General features: G+C 42.8%; 1 protein-coding gene across 1 annotated transcript in view; it reads right to left on the bottom strand.

The window, feature by feature from the left end:
• Positions 1–3,029, bottom strand: part of MTHFD1 (methylenetetrahydrofolate dehydrogenase, cyclohydrolase and formyltetrahydrofolate synthetase 1) — a 41,667-nt gene extending 38,638 nt beyond the window's left edge. Inside the window, exon 1 of the mRNA XM_027637738.1 lies at positions 2,898–3,029. Within this exon, the coding sequence (XP_027493539.1) occupies positions 2,898–2,938 (41 nt within the window). The 5' untranslated portion in view covers positions 2,939–3,029. The remainder of the gene's footprint in view (positions 1–2,897) is intronic.
• Between the last annotated feature and the right edge of the window lie 20,406 nt (positions 3,030–23,435).

The raw sequence follows: 23,435 nt of genomic DNA, 5'->3' as shown, positions 1-23,435 counted from the left end.
TTATTACCTTCAACGCTCCATATTCTGCATACTTAAAGCACTGCTCCTCTTCCCCTTCCTAGTCATTTGTTTACTGTGCTGTTACACAATAACTTGTCTCTTGCAACTCATTTGCCAATAAGGCAAATTTAACTTGTAGCAAAATCTAATGACTAATTACTAAACAGCCACCCAGACAAGTAGAGTAAAGCCAGCCCGAGTTAACTAGCCAGCTCAGACTGATGCATAGCCCATCCAACATTTAATATCTTTCACAGACTGTTCCGGCACAAGAGTTTGTGTGTACTGAGAGAAGCAGCCTTTGAGAGATGCATTAACATCAACGCTAAAATCCTGTACAGAAAACAATGTCTTCTGTGTTCTCCTTCCCAACCACAACCTAACCACATTCACTGTCCTCACAGGTAATACTCAAAGCCACTGAAAATGTCAATTTTCCTTTGTACTTCTTTTGAGCCTTCCAAGACTTTAGGGTGTGAGCTAACTTTATCAAGTTTTCCTTATTTATAGAGGCAAGCAAGCTCTCTCAAAGTACTTATTATCTTTACAAGAATTATAATGCCACTGTCTATCTGATTTTTGTTTAAACAGCTGGCGTAACTGTGAATTAGGTATTTCTTTTGCCTATCTCTGGGGAAGGGCTGCTCAGTGGCTGGAGAAGAAAGTTCACAATAATTATGAGTTCAGATTTGAGACACACACAAAACCACAGAATTATGTAGATGGACCACTGCTTGTTTGATTCACCTCATTTGTCAATATTTGACTGATTTATAAACAAATATTTTTGCTTGATTAAAGGGTAAAGTAACAAACCCCATCCCCTAAAAGATAGTGACTGAAAAGATTTTGCAGTTGATGAAAAGTCAGGGACACTGCCTTTCTACAACAGGCAATTTAAGTGAAAATTCTTAGAAAAACCATATGCCTGTCGCTTCTTCTGCTGCTGTCAGACTCTTGACCAGGAGATGAACTTTGGATAATGAGAATTCTCTGGACCAGCACTTCTCTAGAGGGTCTGGAAGAAAGGTACAGGTGTCTGCAGGGCAGATAGCCCAGTTCCTCAAGCCTCCTTCATATACTCCACCAGGAAAAGGCAGAACTAGGCAAGGCCCACTCCTGAGGAGCAAAAGATGTTTTTGCTACACTGGACATAAATACAGGAGAAATAAAGGAACTGAAGGACAGCTGGACAGCTGCAATTATTTTTTTCATTTTGTGGTGCTTTCAGGTCAAGATTTGATGACTCTGGAAGACAGACTTGAGCCAAACACCTTAGAGATGTGCTGGAAGCTAAGTAAACCTTTCTCCTATATGTGCCTATTAAAAGCTCATGCCTCTTCTCAGGTATTTGCACATTATGAATGTCCCTATCTCTGAAAACTGCTTGTTTATAGCTGCTACCATAATGAAAACAAACAGATATAAAAAAAATTCACCACTGTATCTGTAAATTTAAATAAAGTAAGTAATGCAACATGCACAGTCAAGGAAGCTAAAAGTTTTAACGTGAAAGCTCAAAACACTTTCATTGTACCCAAACTAGCATCTTTCCACTTTCTAATCACTTTTAAACAGCAATAATATGTACCTTAAAAGGACCTACTGCACTTCAGGGTCACTTTCTAAGCCAGAAAAGAAACCTCCAACAGGCAAATCACTTAACTCCCACCAGCAGCATGCCCAGGCATTGCAGCGTGCTCGCTTCAACACTGCCAAAAGGATCAGGTGGAATGAAGCACGTAAGACTGAGAGACTGCAATACACAGCTGGCACTGGCCCAAAAATTACCAGGTAAAAAATATGGAGGCAGCCTTTCATTGTGGGTATTCATATTCAAGGCACATTAGGCCTACTCTTCAGAGCTCCACTGTCAGTTAGATGTAGCTGTGTCACCCAAAACAATATCTGAGAAGGACTAACAGCTTTTCTGACATTACTTCATACCATTTCAAACTTACCCCTTCTGTCTGAATTCCCTGATTATAGACAGGAGGTACCCAATGAACCTACCTAACCAAACTCTGTTTGCACAGAACGTAATGGAAATATTACACTGCTTTTCCTAGGATTAGGGAAACTTATTTGTCTTTCTTACCAGATGTGACTGCAGAGTGGCAGCAGGAAAACCACACAAACTAGAAGACACAACACAGGCTCACCTATACTCGGGGCTTACCAGCTAAGTAAATGGTGAAAAGTACAAGGAAGGTTTTTTCTTTAAGGTGTCCCAAATCTTTCAAATAGCTTTGGCAGGACACCAGTGAACATTCAGCTTTGTCTTATCCCACACATGGATTAACTTATTCTGTTTTTAAGAAGAATGAACAACGCCTGTACCGTATGAACAGAGACCATACCTAAAGCACATGCTGCCAACTCCAGCATCCCAAACAGCCCTGCTTACACACAGAGAGGCTGTAGGTCAGCCGGCGGCTTCACACCTGCCTGGGCACTCATCTCATCTCATCTCAATCTCATCAGCACAGCGATGCTGAGCGGTCACCACCTGCTCTGCGGGGCTGGTGCTGCCAAAGGGACCCCAGCAAACTCACTGCTGGTTTCTGGGGAGGAGGGGGCACTGTCAGCACTTTACATTCTCCCGAAGACCTTTAACACTGTACTACATCTCACAACTCCCAGTTTCCAGCCAGGAAGAAGCGAGCTTTGACTGCCACGCAGTTAAAAAGCTTCAGGGTGCCTCCAAACCTGATTCGCCCCCACAGAGCCAGAGCAAAGGCCCCCACAGCCCCAGCAGAGCAGGGGCGCTCCTCAGCTCCCCAACCACACCGGCTCCTTCCCGAAGGGCAAAACCCCCGCGGCTCCCAGAGCTTCCCGCCCGAGGGAACCCGGCCCAGCGCGGCGGGCAGGGCGGGCGGCCAGCCCCGGGTACGTACGCGGAGACAATCTTTCCGCTGAGGATCTCGGCGGGGGCCATGGCGGAGGAGGGCGGGGAAGCAGCAGCCGAGCGCGGCGGAGCTCCCGGAGCGACTGCGGGACGCGCGGCCCCCGCGGCCGCCCCACTCCCGCCCCACGTGGCCCCGAACTTTCGGCGGGCACCGGCACCGGCCTCGGCCCCGCCGCGCAAGCGCTGCCCCCGCCCCGCCCCGGCAGCGCTGGGGGCGGCCCGGGGCTCCCTCACGGGGGTGGCGGGGCCGTGTCTCCTTCCGCCGCCGCGCAGGGCAGCGGGGCTGAGACCCGCGGGGAAATGGCCGCTAAAACGGGCTCCTGAGCGCCTCTGGGTCCCCGCTCCCGGCCTCTCCCGGTCCCGGCTCTGCGGAGAGCGGAGGGCGAAGGCTGCCCCGGAGGGAGCTGGGGCTGAGGGGTGCGAGGGGCTGGGCCCTGCACAGCGAATGCATAAACGTATCTTTAAGAAAATCCCGAGTCAGTATAAGAAGAATCTGCGTTTCATGTCCTGTGGTACTCATGACAGGTTATGCTAAGACTAGAAGCTGATAGCTGAATCATAGAATCACAGAATGGTTTGGGTTGGAAGGGACCTTAAAGATCATCTAGTTCCAACCCCCCTGCCATGGGCAGGGACACCTTGCACTAGCCCAGGTTGCTCAGAGCCCTGTCCAACCTGACCTTGAACACTTTCAGGGATGGGGCATTCACAGCTTCTCTGGGCAACCTGTGCCAGTGCCTCACCACCCTCACAGGATCACAGGATCACAGAATCTGCTGATCTGAAGGAACCTATCAGGATCATCGAGTCCAACTCTTAGCCTTGCAGAGGACCACCCCGAGAGTCACACTGTGTGACCAAGAGAATTGTCCAAATGGTTCTTGTGCTCTGTCAGGCTTGGAGCTGTGACCACTTCCCAGGGGAGCCTGTTCCAGCGCCCGACCACCCTCTGGGTGAAGAACTCCTTTCTCATATCCAACCTAAAACCTCCCCTGACACAACTTCAAGTGATTCCCTCAGGTCCTTTCACTGTGCACCACAGAGCAGAACTCAGTTTCTACCCCTTCCCTCTTCCCCTCACAAGGAAGTTGTAACTGCAATGGGATCTCCCCTCAGTCTCCTCCAGTCTGAACAGACCAAGTGCCTTCAGCCACTCCTTCTCGTGGGGTTTCCTCTCAAGGCCCGTCACCATCTTTATTGCCGTCCTTTGGACACTTTCCAAAGTAAAGAATTTCTTCCTAATATCTAATCTAAATCTACCCTCTTTTACTCTGGAGCCATTCACCCTTGTCCTGTCACTACATGCCCTTCCAAAACATCTCTCATTTTTATTTGCATAATAATAAGTAGTCCTTATTTTTCCAGATTTCAACATTTGTCCAACATCAAGTCACCAAAACAGTGGTTAGCCAAAAAGAGGGCAATGAAGAGGATGCTTAGATTGTGGCCTGAAGTTCATAGGAGCTGTCAAGAGTGAGAAACAGGTTCCTAACATTGGCCTGCAAGGGATGTATTTGCAGTAAGTAATCCCATTAGAACTGGTGAAGGTGCAGCTTCCAGTCAGATCCCTGCAGTTGTCCATGGGTCCCATTATTTGTATAACCAAGGCTTTTCTTTACTCTACAGGCCAGTGCAGATATTCTAGGACCTTGCTTAGAGAGTTGGTGGTTTTTCTCACACATATGGCAAATAAATGATTAGGGTCCAGCCAGAGGTGGAGATGGAAAAAGCAGTTAAATGTCACTGAAGCAGGCTTGCCCATGCAAGATAACACTGAGACCCAGAGAACTGTTAAGGAACTCATCAGCGTTCCTTGCTAATGTTTAGCACATGGTTAAAGAGCAGGTCCATGACTCAAGAAACTGGTGATAAAAAGTTCAGAGGCTGAGAACTGGCAAATTGGAATCAATGCTGGGCTGACCCTACAGCATTAGGTTGTTGTAGGGGAGTGGTAGCACATTCCTCCAGTAAAGCAGTGCTCTTACTGTTTTGGGACCTAGCAACATCTAACACATTTGTTGGCAGTACAGCAAAGAAATGGAGTAACCTTACTGCAAATGAATAAGCTGTGGAGAATCAGGGTTGGATGCTAAAACAGCAGTGTTCCTGCTGAGAGTTTGAGGCTTAAAAGGCCTGTGTGAAATGCTTTCCTGTAGAATGCACAGGTTAGGAAAAATAAAGTGCCTGTTCCCAAGAATTTGCTGAGAAAGCATTCAATCCCACTACTCCATAATGTAATTGATTCAGAAAGGAATTTGGGGAACTGTCAGATTTTGAGAAGGCAGAAGCACAGGCCTCACAGCTTCCACCTAGGGCACAAAACTATGAACATGGAAATATAAGGGCCCTTCTGTCTCAGAAGCTCAGAAGCTTTAAAGTTGCTTTTCCAGTATTCTAGGAGGAGAATATAAACCATACATAGATCAAAAGTTCTCTCAGAATAAGGCTTTTCTTCTTTTTGTTTCCTTTTATAGTGTAACAAGTGACATATTTTCTACTTTTTTTCTGATTTCTTTCCTATTGAGGGTAGAGATTGTTACCTTGAGTGATTGCACTGCCTTAAGTTAACAACATGTCATAATTGTAGGGTTAAAGGTCAGAAATTTCTCTTTAAAAGTGACTTGACATTGTGGTTTAGGACTTTTATATGCTAAATAGAAAAACATGGGAATAAATAGAAAAGTCTAGAAAGAACTTCTTTTCCCCTTTCATTATGTATTCCCTGTATTTCCTGGAATGCTCCAACAGGCACTTGCAGTATTATACAGTCAAAACTGAAATGCACAATTAACAGAGAGAAGGGATTTTTCTAGGCTGCTTAAAATTCTGTACCTTATTTGTTTCTTCTGGTGCCTTTATCTGAGGCCTGAATGAACTCTTGGAGGGGGAAATGACCCTGTGTTTAAAAAAAAATGCAAAAGATGAACCCTTTCAGTTAAGGACAGGAAAAGCTCCCAAAAACAACTTTTGCCAAAAAAAGAAATGATTTGACACTCAGGATAGTAGTGTAAAACTATCAGGCAGGAAAAGAAAAAAAAGAAAAGCACTTTATTTAAAATATTCAGGTGACCTTATTTGAAGAGTGAGCAGAAGAAGCCATTGGCATCAGGAGCTGTAGATTCCTACCAGAGCTGCAAACTTACCTGATTTACATGTGTGTGTGAGAAATAAATCTCCCTTCCTGCTTTTCTTAACACCCTATCTCCTGAAAAATAGATGTGTCGTGATGATAGATAAAACTCTGAGAATTATCTGAATTTATTGTAGGAAAGGAAATAAGAATAATTCCAAACAACTTCTTCTACTATTTCTTTACTTTTGATCCAGATTCTCACTTTCAGGAAGGGACAGACTCATGAATTTTAAATTCTTATGCCAGAAAATCAGACTTGCTAACCTCCTTTTATCATAGCAGGAAGTTCTTTTGTATTTCTAGCTTGTCTCATGTGGCAGTCAAGTACTAAAGCTGAAATTGTTCCTCAGAAATTGTGCCCATTGTGTCTTTAGGTAAGAACATGTTCTTTAACATTTATTCTTAATTGTCATCCTGAGATCAAAATACTGGAAAAGGAGCGGGAAAGGAACAGAAAAGGGATTATGTGGTGAGAAATGGCCAAGCAGATCCTTCTGCTCAGCTCATATCAGAGCCATATCCAGCCCCAAAATGCAGTAAAAAGGTTAAAGCTACTATTCACATATAGGAAATCTCAGAGAAACACAGCAGCAAAGGAGATAAACATTGTGAAAATGTTTTAAAACAGCAAAGATCAATGTTTTAAGCATTCGGCACCAAAGCAGACTTATTATCTAACGGTTGTTAGAATAAGGAAGGATAAAAACAGTAACTTCAGGATTGGCTAAAGAGTAAGAGAGATCTCTCTGCTCTGAGTGTTGCCACAGCACAGTTATTCCCCCTCACATCCCTGCCGGCATACTTGGGTCTGATTTGGCAACTCCCAGAGTTTGATTGTTTGCCTTTGCATCCACCCCCTCTTACCCAACATGACAAAAACCTATGAAGGCTGCAAAATGCACGCCAGAAGCACTTGCAGTGTTACTGGTGAGCCAACAGCTGTGCCTCTGACGGCACGGGGCCCCAGAAGCTGTGATTTGTCACGAGAAACCGAGCCCAAATCATCAAACTGAGGAAGAACATTAAGCTTTGCTTCACCCCTTAAGTGGGATGGTTAGGATAGGACATTGTCTCCAGTAAAGGAGGAGGAACAGAAAAGTTAGATTAGCTTTATAAACCTTGGTCAGAAAAGAGATTTTGAGGAAACCTGTTTGCAGGAGCACACCAGAAAACCACTATTAGACTTTGATTCTTCAAATGTTTACGGGGAACTTTTACCGCTTAGAGATGCCCCACTGAACAATGAATGACATTACCCAAGAATGTACCTTATTTGTATGTACCATGATGAGGAACACAACTTTGTAACAGATTAACAGTGACACATTTAAATAGATGCTATTGGTCAACTCTCTCTTTGGTCAGAAAATGACTAAACTTTGACGTAAAGCTTGAGATTGACTCAACATATGTGCTTTCAAACAGCACTTGTAGCTAAACTGTGTTGATGAACTAGGAGATAACTTGAGCTGTGATTTGTTCCAGTGCAAAGGCAGACAGATTAACCAGATCACTTCCAAGAGCAGTTTAAACTACAATGAACTAATTTTCTGTAAAGCCAGTGAAGGGTACTTTAATCGTAGCTATTTCTGGCAGGGAGGTAGAGCTGGTTGTGTCCCACAGAGTAGCAGTAACAAACAGGCCTCTCAAGTGCTTTCCTGCCCCCTGTCTCAAGCTTCCTGATCACTTGGCTACCATAAGGGAGTTTTGTATTGATTATTTGTCACTCTAAAGACAGAAATAACCAGCTCAGGCTGTCTCTGACCTTCTACTTGTTTTACTATGCCAGTGACACAAATTTGTACATACTTGAGTGGATTTTCCATTGGCTGCTTTTCTTGTTGCTCTTTTAGCTGACTTCCTTTAACTACATCACCTTGCCTTTGCACAGAACTCTTCCAACACTTCCCATTGACCTCTTCGGGATCCTGCAGAAGGAAGATGTCTTGTTAACTGCTTGAAGGCTTTTTCATCACACTTGATTCCCCTGAGAACTGTGGCGGAGTCTGTGATAAATATGGGCTCTAGGTTGTCCTGACTCTTTGATGTTAAGAGATAAAATTCAGAGCAAAGAAACAATTTTCTAAGTAGTTCTCTCTCACATATAGTAACCATTTCTGATACTTCTGCAGTATGCTGGGGCACTCCCTGCAATAAACAGCCTAATTCACTGTCCCAGCCTGCCTGTGAGTGGTTTATTGCCACATTTTCCAGAAGGATTTATTGATTGCCTAAAGCAGAATACAAACATAAGCAATAGAGCTGTGATTAACTACCTTGCCATTTCCACATCCTTCTAATTCTCTCTGGCTAATAGTTTTTAGTTAAAGGCTTGCAGCTACATGAGCCGTTTCTTCTTTTTCCAACTGCTAATTTTCAGTAGAAAACAATGAAAAAAGCACTTCCAACATTTTCAGTAGAAATACCATACCAATTCCACCTTTCTAACTGCATAGGGAGTTGCACACACTGACACAGGCAGAGGTAGGCAGGGAGAAAGGTGAGTTTCAGGGCTGCAGGCAGATTGTCCAAAAGACAATATTTCCGTTGCAGTTTAATCCACACTGCCTCCCAGATAATTCTCCCAACCTAACCAAGGACATCCTTGGCAGAGCAAGATTACATAGATGGTTCTGTGCCACCTCTGCAACAACTTTCACAGGGCACTCTCTCAACCAATCTAATCCTGTCCTGAAGAGACAGGAATAGGGTGAAAAGATCCTGTTAAGTCTATGTTGGTGGGAGTCCAAGAAACCAAGTTTTCTACAGACCATGATTCCAGCAAGTGGTCTTTGGAGGAAAAAATAGGTAAATTTGCACTTCAGACCTGGGTGATACAGTCTTTATGCTTCTCTTCATATCCAGCCTGACACACTGAGCAGTGTTTGATGATGCACACAGTTCATAGTATGAAGCAGACTTAAGAAACTGTACCTTCAATATGCTTCTACTTATAGCATTCCCGAGGCTATATAATTGCCTCTAGGTCATTGAACTGTCTGTAACAGATCAGACAAAAGGTTATCCCATCACAGGGTCAAGGCTCTAATGGTAGCCAGATGGAGATGTGTAACGAAGACTATAGGAATGGGCAAACATGATATTCCTGGTCTCCAACCATTTACAGCTGAAAGAATTTCTAAGACAAACAGAATAACGGAAATGGAGGAGAAATAGAGTAAAGTTAGGGACAGACAACAGTCTGAAGCCTGTGCCTTCTGTTCTCAGAGGTTCATGAGAGCCATAGATAATTTTCTTTTGATATATAATATATAGAATGTATTGATTTTTCTCAATACACAAGATATTAGTGTTCTTCCCCTTTTCCATAACACCTCTTGGCTATGTGAGTCTGTTGGTTAGTTTTAATGATAACTGTATGATGTACCTTTACATGCTGCAGTGAATGTTTTTTTCCCTTATTTGATATGTACATGCTTTTCCTGTCTCTGAAATGTGGATTTATTTGCCCATTGTGCTTTGTTTTCTCCCTGTTGGAGTTGTTAATAATTAGACTTTAATTATCCCCAGGTTGCAAGCAACAGGACAAGAGGAAACAGCTTTGAGTTGTGGCGGGGAAGGTTTAGACTGGATATCAAGAAAAATTTCTTTATGAAAGGGTGGTCAAGCAATGAAACAGGCTGCCCAGGGAAGTAGTGGAATCACTGTACCTGGAAGTGTTAAAAAAACGTATAGATGTAGAGCTTAGGGGTGTGATTTGGTGGTGGACCTGGCATTGTTAGGTAATGGTTGGACTCGATGATATTAGATGTCATTTCCAACCTTAATGATTATATGATTCTTAGCATTAAAAACAAAAATCCATATTTATCCCCCACTGCCCATGTTTGATGACTGTTGTTTGCAGTTAGAAAGGAACAGCAAATTGAAGGAGGAAGAGGCCTAACTGAACTGCTCTGGAAAAGCAGATCTTTGTGTGATGTGCTGTTCATATAAGCACATGTCCACACATACACGAAACAAAAAGATTTTCCTTTTCTTGAAGGTCTCCTAATCGAAGTATTTGGAGCTGAGTTTCAGATTTGCGAGAGCACAGCTTGAAAAAGTCAAAAAGTGCTAATGCACAGACTATTCAAGTATCTCTTTCTTTTTCTTTATCTTGTATCTCTGAACAGTATGAACATAACTGATCTCAGTGAAAGCTTGTTCCACAGTCATTTATATATGTGTCTGTGTCTATATGCTTGTATTTCCCAGTTTCTATGTCTTATATTACAGATCATTTTATCCCAAAAGTTTTTCAGCTTCTAGTCAGACTGATCATGTTTCTACAGTTTCCTTTTGCCTAAGAGCTGTGCGATTTGTCTGATATTTAAAACAAGAAGTGCTCCATTTATAAATGATGCAGACCCTGGTGGAGGCACCAGGTTCAGAGACACATGGCTAATGTTTGCCCTGAAGCTGTGACGTGTGTCCCTTCCCTCATACTCAGATGCATCAGAGAGGAAAAGCAGTAAATTAACCTCACCAGTCTGCAGAGCTTTAGTGTCTGTCCTGCACATCTCTGGGAGAAAGATTTCTCAAAAGAACAGCAAGGTTTGCTCATATCTGCTGCTGTGAGCTCTCTCTGAGCTTTCTGATTCACAAACCAACTGGAGAACTCATTGGAAAGTCTGTGCCACGTCCTTTGCTGCTGTCTCTGAGAGCTTTAAGTAGTCCAGCAAGGCAGTGTAATGTTTTGTCCTATATCAGCCATAGCTGGCAAAAAGCACAGTAATGACCCTTCTGGTCCCCTCCAGCCATCCTTTTGAAGCTTTGCATTTTGACATCTCTAGCCTGAGCAGCCTGATGCAGGTGCTTGCCCTTGAAGTAGTTCTGCTGTGCAGCCCCACTGCTTTGCAGAACAAACCATGGGGAGCCTGTGCTCCCAAACTGTGCCTGGGGAACAGACAGTGCCTGGCACTTGCCTGGACCACAGGAAGATGCAGAGCCCATAGACTTGCTGTGGAACAGGAATATGGTGAGCTCAGCAGGGAGGAGTCTGCTTGGCCTGTGATTCCTCTTTATCGCTTAGAAGCCTGGAGAAGGAAATGAATAATCCTTCCAAGAGGAGCTGTGCCAAGCCAGGATGTTTCTGGTGTCTCTTGTGCCTGCCACAGCAGTGTAGGACTGCTAGAGAGATTAGGAAGGAGGCTGAGTCCCTGTACTAATCATACAGGATCAGCAAAGGCTATATCGTAGCAACAAGTCAACAAGACGGCTTGGGCTCTGAGACCTTTCCTGCAGTGTAACATTGACACTAATGTAGGCATTGGCCCTGTGGACATACATGGTAGGATGTCAGTATAGGATAAGATAAGCAGTACGGTCTGAGTCACTGCCATAGGACCACATTTGGGGCCTGAGCCTTACTTTCCTTTTCCTCTGAGAATTCAGGAGCATTCCTGGAACTTTTTGAAAGGATCTGCTGAATGGCATAAATAAGAGGAAGCTGCTTTCCTACCTGCCCTGGGATCTGAAGAGGGGTGCCTTGACATTTTAAGCAGGAACATTTTCACACAGGACTCCATGGTGATTTGGACTTTTTCTTTAAAAAAGCCTGATTCTGAGACAGCACACTTGTGTCCTTCACTCAGGTACCACAAGCATGAGCGCTCATGACAGAGAAGCGCTACAGCTTTGCGTGACGGTGCTTCCTAAAGCCTGAAGAATCATCTTGTGTTCAGTGCCTGGGAAATATGGAGACACATAAGCAAATAAATAAGATCTTCTTTTTCTATTTATATGGATCAAGTATTCAACTGCCTCTACCTTTTTCAGGGAGAAGAGAGATTCAGATATCACCAGCTTAGGAGGTTATCATAGGAGGTTATGGTTTGCTTGGATTCCCCACCTCACTTTGTGTTTTCGGTCTGTTACCTGGTGTCGGTGATTGAAAGAGGCTGAACTCCCTGTACCACAAATATATGTATCAATGATGGCAGGTATACTCACCGACTTGCTCCTGGAACTAGGAGAACTCTGAGTATGAGGGAAATAGATTATGGGAAATCAGCAGGTGTCAATTGTTGTTGTACTTTGGGTGACATTGGGTCTTTTAAAAGAGATGGAAAATGGAGTGCTTGTTTACTGATAAATATGAGCCTGTTTCCAAATTTGCTTGTTAACACTTTCATATGAGAAGACATTTCCTGGTTGAAATAGTCAGTTTAAAGGTAAGTTTATAGCAGTTTAATTTGAAATGTGCTTACTAGCTGGGGTTTCTGTACAGCAGGGGTGCACAAAGCCTGCTGAGACTTAGGACTTGGAAGAAAATGTCTTTCTTTAGCTCAGCCTTGGAAAAAACTGCCATGGCAGAGACCTGCGCACAGCCTGCATCCACAGTGGTGCTGAGTGTCCAGAAATGGCTTGGAATTCAAAGGATCAGGCCTTGAGGATGGAGAGGAAGAAAGAAGCCTTTACTGCTCCAACCATGTGGCCCTGCTCTGGGATGGTTTGTGCTTCCCAGGTGCAGCTGCACTACTATTCCAACTTCTGCTTTCCGTGGAGGTACACAGCTCTCTCTGCAGGAAGAAGTATCCCAGAATGTGTTGGATGGGACAGAGGTGGTTCTGGTTTTATTGTTTGTGTAGGAATACTTTTCTGGTTTGGGAAAGCACTTTTAAATATGTTTTTGGCCAAAATCCCTCTCGAGCAGTTCTTGCTTAGATGGGTCCAAGTGCTGTTGAAACCAGTGAGGTTATTTCTGTGCCTGTTGGTTCAGGAAATTTGTGTATCATTATGTCTGCATCCCCTCACCAGTGGATTTCTCTTCAGGTGTGACCCTGTTTATTGTCATTGATATTAGCAACATTAGTGGAATTTTTAAGAGTGAAAAGGATAAAAAAATAATAGTTGGTTGTCCTATAAAGGGAAACCACCATTCTCATCCAGGCCAAGGCCTTAGATTTTGCTGGAAAAGGAGGCTGTCAGGGACATTACTAACATAAATATTTCAATTGATTTTATGTAGAGAACTTTTTATTTGCACCAATGGCAGAATTAAGCCTTTTAAACTGAGCATATTCAGCCTTACTAATGTATGTTAGGGCTGGATTAATGGAAGTTGGGCAAAGCCATCTCTGCACACCTGGGAGCAGCCTCTGCTCCTGTAGCACTGGCATCTCCCACAGCTGCAGCTGAAGAACCAGAAATTCAAACCAGAGAAATGACTCCGTGCTGGAATTGAATCGACCAATCTGTCAATAACCTAAGGCACTAGTCACACAGGAAAGGATTCATTTTGTGTGCTTTCTCTTGCTGCACGTGGGCAAGCTGCAGGGTGGAACAGGGGGGTGAATCCTGAGAGGTCACGGCTCTGTGTGGTTGCAGGCCTGAGTCCAGGCACAGGGAGCTGTGTGTACATCTGCACTGCCCTCAGCTCATGTCTCAGCAGCTACAGCTCCTTCCCCACCTCACTGCTCCCTGTGTGAGGCATTCCACAATTACCTTTGGAATGTAACAGCTGATGCTGGTAGCTCGAAGTGCGATGTTTATTACATCTTCTTTAAGTGGGATTGTTACAAGGGGAAGAACATCCGTGCTATTAGCTAAAATTGCTTACGACCACAAACACACATTGCTGTAGTCTCAGTGATTTACCATTTTCAGTTGCCCCAGTGCTGCTCAGTGAGCAGGAAAAATAGTTGGGATATGGACCTTGGCTTTTGTCCTAGCTGATTCCCACCCGTGCCCATATTATAGATGCTGCAGGCTTAGACTTGGAAAATTTATTTCATGTTATGACAGAGGGATTCTATGAAGGAGAATTGGCCAGTTTGTCTGCTTGACATTGGCCATACAACATCTCCTGAAGGCCATGGGGAGTAGGGAATGGAGGAGTCTGGTGGGTGGCCAAACAACACTGTGGGGTAGATGTGGCAGAGCCTGTGCTGAGCATCTGGATGAGCTCAGGCTTTCCTTCTAACTGTCCCAAATCTCACCATGACATAAACATTTGTTTCTGGGCTTGGACTTGAAACTAGACAGCTTGACTACAAGATAAATTTGGGCTTAAAGCTGAGCAGACTGACTGACTTAGAGTGAGCCAACAAGGTACACAGATCCATACCAAACCTCCCAGCTCGTACTCTCTTGTGCTGGTCACTGCAGGCCTACTCTGCCCAGTCGGGGAAAAGGTACCTCGTGTGACTCCAGCCATTATTGTACTCATGGCACCAAGATTTTCTGCAAGGAGACACCAAATGTCTCTGTTTGTACAAGGGGATGCAGTCAAATATAGGTATGCAGTCTCCAACTGTTGACATCCTCATGCAAGGATCAATATTCCCAATGGGCAGGACCAGCGTTAGACCCATGGGTTCAAGGTATTAGCATGGGGGCCCCTCCTTCCTATCCACCTATATAATCACTTGCACTTCATTCTGGATTATTTTAGCCTTCCACAGCTTGAGCTCCAGTTAATTATGTATCTATCCACTGTGAAGAAACTTAACTCTACCCGAGACTAAACCAGTGCAAAATGGAAAAAAAAAAAAAAATTAAAATTTTTTTATAGTCATTTTCGTATTGGAAGAACAAAAAGGCTGGGGACAAGTGGCCACTCTTGATGTCCAGGCTTTGTTGCATCTTTGAAGCCAAGCAAGTTGTGATGGGGGAAGAAAGAAGAAACTTCATATAAGGTGGGAGACATTTAGGGAAAGCACTTTCTGCAGTGACATTTCAGAGTGATATTTTTCTTCAGGTTTTGGGTTGCATTATGCTGGCTTTTGCAAAAGGTGACACTAATGAGGACATGCTCTTCTGTCGACTCAGTGATGAGTGTACTCTGGGTTTATGGAAGATGTGAGGACGATTTGCTCTAATAGCTACCACCTTTGGCATTGGGCTTTCTCTAATCTAAAATTTTAGGTGTTCAAAGCCTTTTTAGCAGGAGTTTTTTCCAGGTTTTCATGGGAACAGATCTCTCAGGTAAGTACTGCATGTCCGTTCTTTAATTAGCCAGAGTTCTCCAGGGTGGAAGGACAAACATGTGAACCAGTGTCCTGTTTCTGCAATGCTCCCTATAGTTTTACAATTGGTGAAGTCTGAAGGGGAGTGTCTTGATGTGTGAAGAAATTAGAAAATGTGGGCAATGTTCAGGTGTCCATGCCTCCCTGATACTTTCTAAGGAACACAGAGTGAACTCTGAAGCCCTTAGCACTTCTGATGTGGAGCTTGCTGTTACACATCAGGGATTTTATTGCATCACTGGTCCCTTCAGAAATTATTTATTCCCAGAATCATCAGTTGGGAACATTTGAGACATTTATGTCACAATCTCTTTGTAACAATGTTTCCTGACCTTATTTTAGCAAGTTTTGCTAATGTCTTCTTCTCAGTCCTAGCATCTGGGTCCAGTTGTTCTCTCTGCTGTTGTGCCAATACTTGAGGCTGGAAGGGACCTTTTGAGAACCTCTGGTCAAACTGCTCTACTCAAGCAGTGTCAGCTAGATCAGTCTGCCCAGAACTGTGTCCAGTTCAGTTTTGAAGATCTACAAGGATGCAGAGCCCATAACCTCCCTGACCAACCTATCCCAGTGTTCACATCTCCTTTATTATTGTTGTTTTTCCCCTTTTGTCTCAGCTGTTGCCTCCTTGAACCACTCTGGACTGAGCACTCTGTGCTCTGACCAGCTTTAACACTTGTACTTCTTCCTCCTGAGACCCACCTCATGTTAGGAAGCTCTGATCCAAACCAGAATGGTTGGTATCCCACCACAGGACAATATTCCTAGAAAGCTTTTCTTCTTGGCACAGCTTGAATGTGTAGGCTTGGACCAATCAAGAAATAATAATTTGTTTTATAAACCCAGAGCGTTGCCTATCCACTGAGAGTAACTTCTGTGCTTTTTCAGCCATGAGCAATCTCCTCAAATTCTTGAATACTTGAATTCAGTAGGTACTCTGAATGTTATCAAGGCAAAAAGACACCTGAATCTTGCAAGTTCTTAAACAGGGGAAAGCTTTACAGAGCAGAATGAGCAATTAATTAGGACGTGAAAAGGACAACATAACCTCCTATCAGTTGCTTCATACTTTTTCATCACTGTATTTTAAGAAGTTCAGAGCATTATTTTGTTTTCTTTTGTGGGATTTTTTTATAGCAAGGTTGCTATCAGCAAGGAAAAAGGCTAAAATTCAACCTAGCCTGATTACTTTTTAGTCTGGAGTTTGCTGAAGACTTTGTATGCTCACATTAAGTGCCCAGTGAAAGCTAACATTTCTGATGGGAGGAAGAGGGATTCTCCTGAAGAGACAGACAGAAAACACTACTCCTTACAACAAAGTCACAAAATTATGTCCCATGCCCAGAATTAGCTGATCTCAAATACTTCTTTACAGCAGGTTAAAAAATTAAGAAATAGAGTTGAGTGATGTGAAGAGTACCCCTACTGAAACCTATACTTGGGCCAACCATTCAAACTTGAGTTTGCCTAAGATACCAGGCTAAAAGTCCCTCACTGGGTTTTGGATGCCACTGTGCTATGGGAGCCCACACATCGTCCTGAGATAGTGCTGTTCCTACTGTGGTGCTGTGATGGAATACGTGTGACATCCCATCCCAGTGACGTTGGTGGGAATCTTGCAATTTGTTCTGTGACTGTCAATGACTTCTGTTATCACAGGTGATGCAACGTCTGTGCTACAGTGATACAAACATCACAGTGTTGGTGCTTGACCCTGTGGCAAAAAACCAACCGAACAGTAGCAGCAGCCACCAGCCAAGACAAATAAAGTATTGGAGACAGGCGAGTTGCTTGGGATTGTTTTTTTTTTTAACTTTTACAAAGTGTTCTGGATACACACAGGACTTCTGTTCTTGTTGTTAATTAGCTCTGAAGAAGAACTTGTCAACATTTTTTAAGTATTGAGAAACATTTTGGCTCTAGCAGAAATCCAAAGTAAACGCTCCTCACACAACAAGGGCGGGAACCAGTGCTGGAGAAATATGAATGTCACAAAGAACTTCTTTAATTTTAATTTACTCTTTGAGGTCTAGGTTGGGTTATTTGTCTTCTGTGTCCATCGGCATGCTATTCCCCATGGGCTGAGACCTCTGGAAGCCGAGGGGCCAGCCAAAAGCAATCACTTCGGATGTGGTTTTAGACTTTCTTTATATGGCCCTGACTCTGCACAGGTATGGCAGGTACTGCATCCAGTAATGGTGGAGGTGATCACAAAATGAAAATATGTGCAGAGCACAAGGGGCATTTTAAGCTGCGTGTAATGAATGTCACAAGCTCACTTGGTGCTTTTCTACAAAGCCCCAACATCTGTATTTAAACAATCCTGAAGGACTCTGCTGGCAGTGCTGTCACTTCCCGTTGTGAGCAATGGATATGAGCTGAGCCTTTCCCCCACCCTCTCATGACAAGTGGCAGTGACAGCACATGCTGAACCCATTCAGACAGTGACAGTATTCCCAGTGAAGCACAAGCTCCCCTGAGCTTCAGGAGTGGAGCTGGCTAGACCAGACAGCATTTTGCCCAAGGCCTTTCCATGCTCCCAATTCTACTTGGAGAGAGCCAGTTATTTATAGAAAGCAATGTGAGTTCTCCTGTATCGGTCTCTTCCCTGCAAACTGTTGGCATTTCAAGGAATTTTTTGGCAATGCTATGTCCAAGTGGTAATATAGTCAGAAGTCTCTCTTGGAAGAGTCTAGATATCCTGCAGCTTAGTTGGAGAGTCCTTTGCGCCATTCCAAAAAAAAAAAAAAAAAGGAAAAAGGAAAAATATCAGGCTGAATTCAACAGCCTGTAAATTAAGCACAACACACCACTCAAGCCTGTTTTATGAATATTTACAGTTTTCATTAACTTGAACAAGAACTTTGTGGAACTGACTGTATTCTACCATTTGTCCTATTTGTTCATGGAATAAATCTGGTAAAATAGAAAATGTTAAAAGGCAAATCAGTTTCCCAGTGTCTGGTGTGAGATCAGTAGACTGAGAATAGTCAACAGAGTGGTTTCCTTGTGAAGTGACCTGCCTCTGGTTTTCTCCCCAGAACCCCTCCTACAGTTGTAAAAAATGAAACAGGTTACACACATTTCCATCAGAGTATTTTGGTACTGCATTTGCACTTCAATATATAACAAATATGCTCCACTGTACACTGAGTTTAGTGACCAGATAGCCCTTGCACGCCAGAACCTGGATGACAGGACCTGAGGTAGATGCAAATAAATTGTGCAGCTGAAGCTGTTATTCAGACGTGTGACACGAAGGGGAGCTCTGGTAACAGAGAAGAGAAACTTGCCCTACATCACTGAACGGGAAAGGATGGTGTAAGGCTGTTTCTAGCATTAGCCTTGTCCTACGCCTTTATTTGCAAAAGCTAAGTGTATTTATCTCATTTGTTAATAAAGAGCTCTTTTTATGCAGGCAGCTAAAGCTCGTACAGCTGGTGAGATAATCTCCTGTGTCTGTGCTGTGGAGCTCCTGCTTGTCTGGATGAAGACAAAAGATTTCTTTTTGTCTTTCTTGTCTTATAGGTTTCAGGCACAGTTTTACTGGCTACAGATTAGTTCAGTTCATACGACTTAGTTCATACCAAGTTTAAAAAACAGGGTACATACTTTATGTGAAGCTGAGATCCTCTGTTGTAAGATAACCTCATATGTATCGAGATCATATATTTATCTTAACAAAGTAAATAAAATACTCACATTTAATTACTTCTTTTCTGTTTTCTGATGGGCAGAATAAAGGCCGAAGGAAAGTTAAGAATAGCTTAAATTTTGAGGAATTGTAAAATAATTATCAGGGAGCAGGAAGGGTTGGTTCCTCCCTAAGGGAAGGTGAGCTGGGAGCAGAGGATGATTCCAGCCTGGTCGGTGTCTTCACTGATGGCTGGTCATAGAATCACAGAATGATTTGGGTTGGAAGGGACCTGAAAGACCATCTCGTTTCAAACTGCCTGCTAAGGGCAGGGATGCCAGCCACTAACTAGATCAGGTTCCTCAGGGCCCCATCCAACCTACCCTTGAACACCTTCAGGGATGGGGCACCCACAGCTTCTCTGGACAGCTAGTACCAGTGCCTTACCACTCTCACAGTAAAGAATTTCTTCCTAACATCTAATTCTGTCTCTAATCCTTTGCCCAAACAGCCCCTGGGTGAAGAACCTTTCTTTAATATCCAACCTAAACCTCGTCTGACACACCTTCATGCTGTTGCCTTGGGTCCTAACACTTGTCCCAGAGCTGCAAAATCTGTAGTTTCTGTTATCTTTTATATTATTGTACCCCAGTTAGCCCAGTAGCACTTCTCTCCTCTGACTGTCCAGATTGTTTAAGATGCTGCTCAGTGTAAGGGTCTCACCAAATACTTTTATTTGTGAAAGACATGTCTAGAGCACAAGATGTGCTCTAGTTATTACTGTCTTCTTGTTTAGTTATTGCTGTCTTCATCACATCTAGGAGGTCTCTGACATTTTCATGTTGGTCTTACAATCCTCACATTTTGTCATGTGGAACTATGTGGTTGGACAGGTGCTGTGGTAGCAGGTAGGTGTCTGCACAAAAACCTGGTTAGTTCTTATGGCAAATAAGAATTTTACCCATAAATAAGGTTGCTTGTGTCCTCCCTGTTTTAGATGCCCTGCATGTCCAGTCACACACCTCTTGTTTCTGATACAAAGCCATCCATGATTGCTTGCTCCTGTTATATGTATTGCACCTGCCTACTTAGTCATTCAGATGCTTCACTTCACTTCATGATTTTGGCTTTTCTGCAATCTAGTCATGCTCTTTATACATATGTAGACACATTAAGATCATATGGATAATTTCAAACCCACAGTCTCCCCAGTTAAATTTGTTTATCATTGCCTAAGTCAGAATTTCACTGGGTTTTTTCTGATTAGATGGTTGGCTCCTCTGTTAGATCAGCTTGTTGAAAAAGATCCCACAGAGTGGCAGAGTTGGTTTGGAAACTGAGAGCTTTTGTAAGTTGGGAGACTGCTGTTGCTTTTCAAGGCAAAAAGATCATGGATCATCTCCAGCTGTTCTCGTTTGCACTGGCCAGTGGATGCTACCAGACTTACTAACTGTGGCATGACCAGCCAGGCCTGATCCAGATAGAAGTGACTTTGGGATACTTAGTAAGTGATGGAAGCCACTCTATTATGGTATGACACTGGTCAACTTCATCCAAAAAACAGCCAGGAAATAACTATCAGTGACTGATTGGATTTTGTGATGTGCTCAAATAGATTAGAATTTCAAAATAGTTGCAGTAGCACTCACAGATTCATACTACATCAATTACAAAAAGGTATGATAAGGACTGGTAATTTGTTACCTGGAGACTGTACCAACCACCTCATACATGCACAGGCTGAAACTTATTTTCTCTCACTCCAATGAGTGCACCAAAAGAATAGCAAATAATTGATGTAGGGAAAACATCTATCAAATATCATATTTTAAAAAAAAGAAGGGGCACAGTCATACCTATACCTAATCATGTTTTTTTTTTCAAAGGACTTTTTTAATACGAAACTGTGATTAGTTTAAAAGTACCTACTTCTGGCACTTGTTTCCATGACAACAAGAGCAGCAGCCAGAAATTACATGATTTGGGTTCTTGTTGGTTGCAGAGGTGCAGGAAACTGCAGATGTATACAAGCACTGGAACCAGTCAGTAGAGTGTAGTTAGGAGAAGAGGAAGGTTTCATGGTGTGTTAAAATCCCTTAACATAATTATAGGAACTCCTTGCAGCTAATAATTGTTATTTTTTAACACCAACAAAAAATTAGGATAATTTTCAATTTAAAGCTGAAATTATTAGTAAGAAGTAAATTTTGCTTTGGAAAACTGCACCTCTCAAGCAGAAAATAACGTTAGGCTTGAAAAAGAGACAACATGATTGTATTATTGTGACGACATTATTGTATTATTCCGAACCTGTAAAACTGCCTGATAAGAACTTATTTGCCTTTTATCACATCCTTTCCTTAATAACATCCCCTTACAACTAATTTTAATATGTGCTGGCAAAACATCTTATTATGTGTTGCTGAATCACATATTTACTTTGAGTGAGTTACAATGAACAGTCTCAGTTTTCTATGTGATTTGCCTAAATATTTTCTTGGACAAGAAGTGTTTTGCAATGTAAAATTTAGGCATGAATTCCTCCTTAGTTGGGCAATACTCTATAATCTGGAAAGTAACATAACCAGCATGATGGAGTGTTATACCCCTGAGGAAGCTGTTCAGATGTCTTTCATGTATAAGGGAGGTGTGGCTATTTGTGCAGTCATTTAAAAAATCTTGTGTCAGTCATGGGCAGAGAAAAACACAAGGCTTCAGCGCAGGCACAACCTCAGTGACTGCAACTATAGGTACAGGTACTGCATCAAACCATCAAATCTCACCTTCTCAACTTTGATTATGAACTGCAAAATTTCTGAATGTTTGCAAAGTATCAGATCTGAGCAGCCCTGGACTAAGTATGACAGCTTCCTGCTTCTTCCACAGATTCCCTCTCCTAAGAAATGCAGAACATTCCCTCACCCATAAAGTGTATTAAAAACATTATTTATGAGTCATAACACCTATGAATTAATATGAGGTTTAGAACAAAGTTCTACTTAGAAAAATATCTTGTTTCTCTGGCTGGTCAATAATTGATGTCCAAGAAAAAGGGTAAGGAAGGCTCATATGACTCCTTCTGGCAATCAGTAAACTAAGTTTAGTTTTTGTGTGAGGGTATAAAACCCTTTGTCCTGTATCTGCTTACTGGTACTCAATTGTGCAATCTTTTTTTCTAAGCTCATTCTTCAATGAGTTGTTGCATGCCACATTTAACAGTATTGAGTTAATTGTGCTGTGCCTATATGGAGGCAACTATTTTTTCCTGAAGGGGAAAAACCCACAAGGAACAAAGCCTGGAGACTGCAGGTACCTCATGTGTATGCTGCTTTTGCAGGGAGAGGTTGGATAGCTTGTAATTGATACAATTTCTTGCAGTAACAAAATGTTCCTCACCGTCTGTTGATCAGTTTTGCAGCTATTACAGCTTTTAACAGTTTGGTTGTACCAGTGGTGACACATGGTGCTCTAAATGAAAGAGAACCCACCCATGATGTGTCTCTGCCAGGAGTTAGGACTGAGTTCAGGCGTCACTCAGCAGTAGCTGTTGTTGTGGGACTGCATGGAGTGGCTAAGGGATGTGTACTGTGATGGGATTTGGACTATTGTTACCCTGGAGTGACAAGAGTGGATCACCCAAGCTTTTCCTGAGATTACTGGCTTGAGTGGCACGAGTAATAATTACAATGAGTGACTTTTTTTGTTCTTTTCCTGACAGACAGTGTGACAGGGCCACTAAGCAAGTTTCAATGGTGTTTCAGAGCAGATGAGTTGGAGAATCTCTTTCAGTAGAAGTTAGGGACTCTTCCTGGGGACTTCATTCTGCAGTGGAGATTGCACCATGAGGCAGGACTGGGAGCAATGGAACTCTCCCATTCTCCTTGTGGTACAGAATTCTTTACCTGATCACAGCCTCTCTTGCCCCTTTCCCTATCCCTGGAATGGGAAATCAACGCAAATAATGCTGGCACCCTCTAGCAGCAGGACATATGAAGAGACAATATAACAGTACTGATTAAATTCCACCTAAACCATGGAAAGCAGCAAGGGTGGTATACAAGAATACTCTTTCAAATACCATCAGAGTATGGATAGTTCATAATTTTTGGTTTTGAGTGGTATCATGTGCATTTAAGAAGTATTATGCTACCAAAATATCAATGGATTGCCTCTCACTAATAGAAATGACTGTGAGAATAGTATGTGAACAATTTAATTTACAGTTTCCTCTAGGGGGAGGCAATTTGGACAACAATATTAAACTCTCAACGCTCACTGAAGCTATATCTTAAAATGCATTTTCAAGTATTTTAATTAAAAAGTAACTGTTCTGCACTGTCCTGTATAGTCCTATGTCCAATCCATAAGAGCATTCATTGTCTTTGGGAAGATCTAGCTGCTAAGATATTCTAGCCCTGACATAGGCTATGCTGCAGCTTGTTGTAAACAAAAGTAATTATTCTTTGAAATGTTTTTCTAACTTAAACCATCTTGTCCCTGAGAAGCTAAGAAATATGAAAGAGATGTGCAATTTTAACTTTGTTGATATTTGCTTATCCCTAGATACCATTTTCAGCCAATTTTGTTCTGAAGAGTGCTCATTCATATTTTATTCAGGATGTCCCTGTAGCGAGAGAAAAAGAAAAGCAGCAACAGCCTAAGAAGAATCTGAGAAGCCAGAGGCAGGTTATCCTCTTATATGACGTTAATGGCAAGAGGATCTGCTGGGATTTCTACTAATAAAGGTGAGGGTATTCAAGTCCCTCTTTATTTGCAGAGATTATGATGGGA

This window comes from Corapipo altera, unplaced genomic scaffold (genome assembly GCF_003945725.1).
Source record: "Corapipo altera isolate COAL_440 unplaced genomic scaffold, ASM394572v1 23, whole genome shotgun sequence".
NCBI lineage: Eukaryota > Metazoa > Chordata > Aves > Passeriformes > Pipridae > Corapipo > Corapipo altera.
Note: the sequence above shows the minus strand (reverse complement) of the source record. Positions and strands in the feature narration are given on the sequence as shown.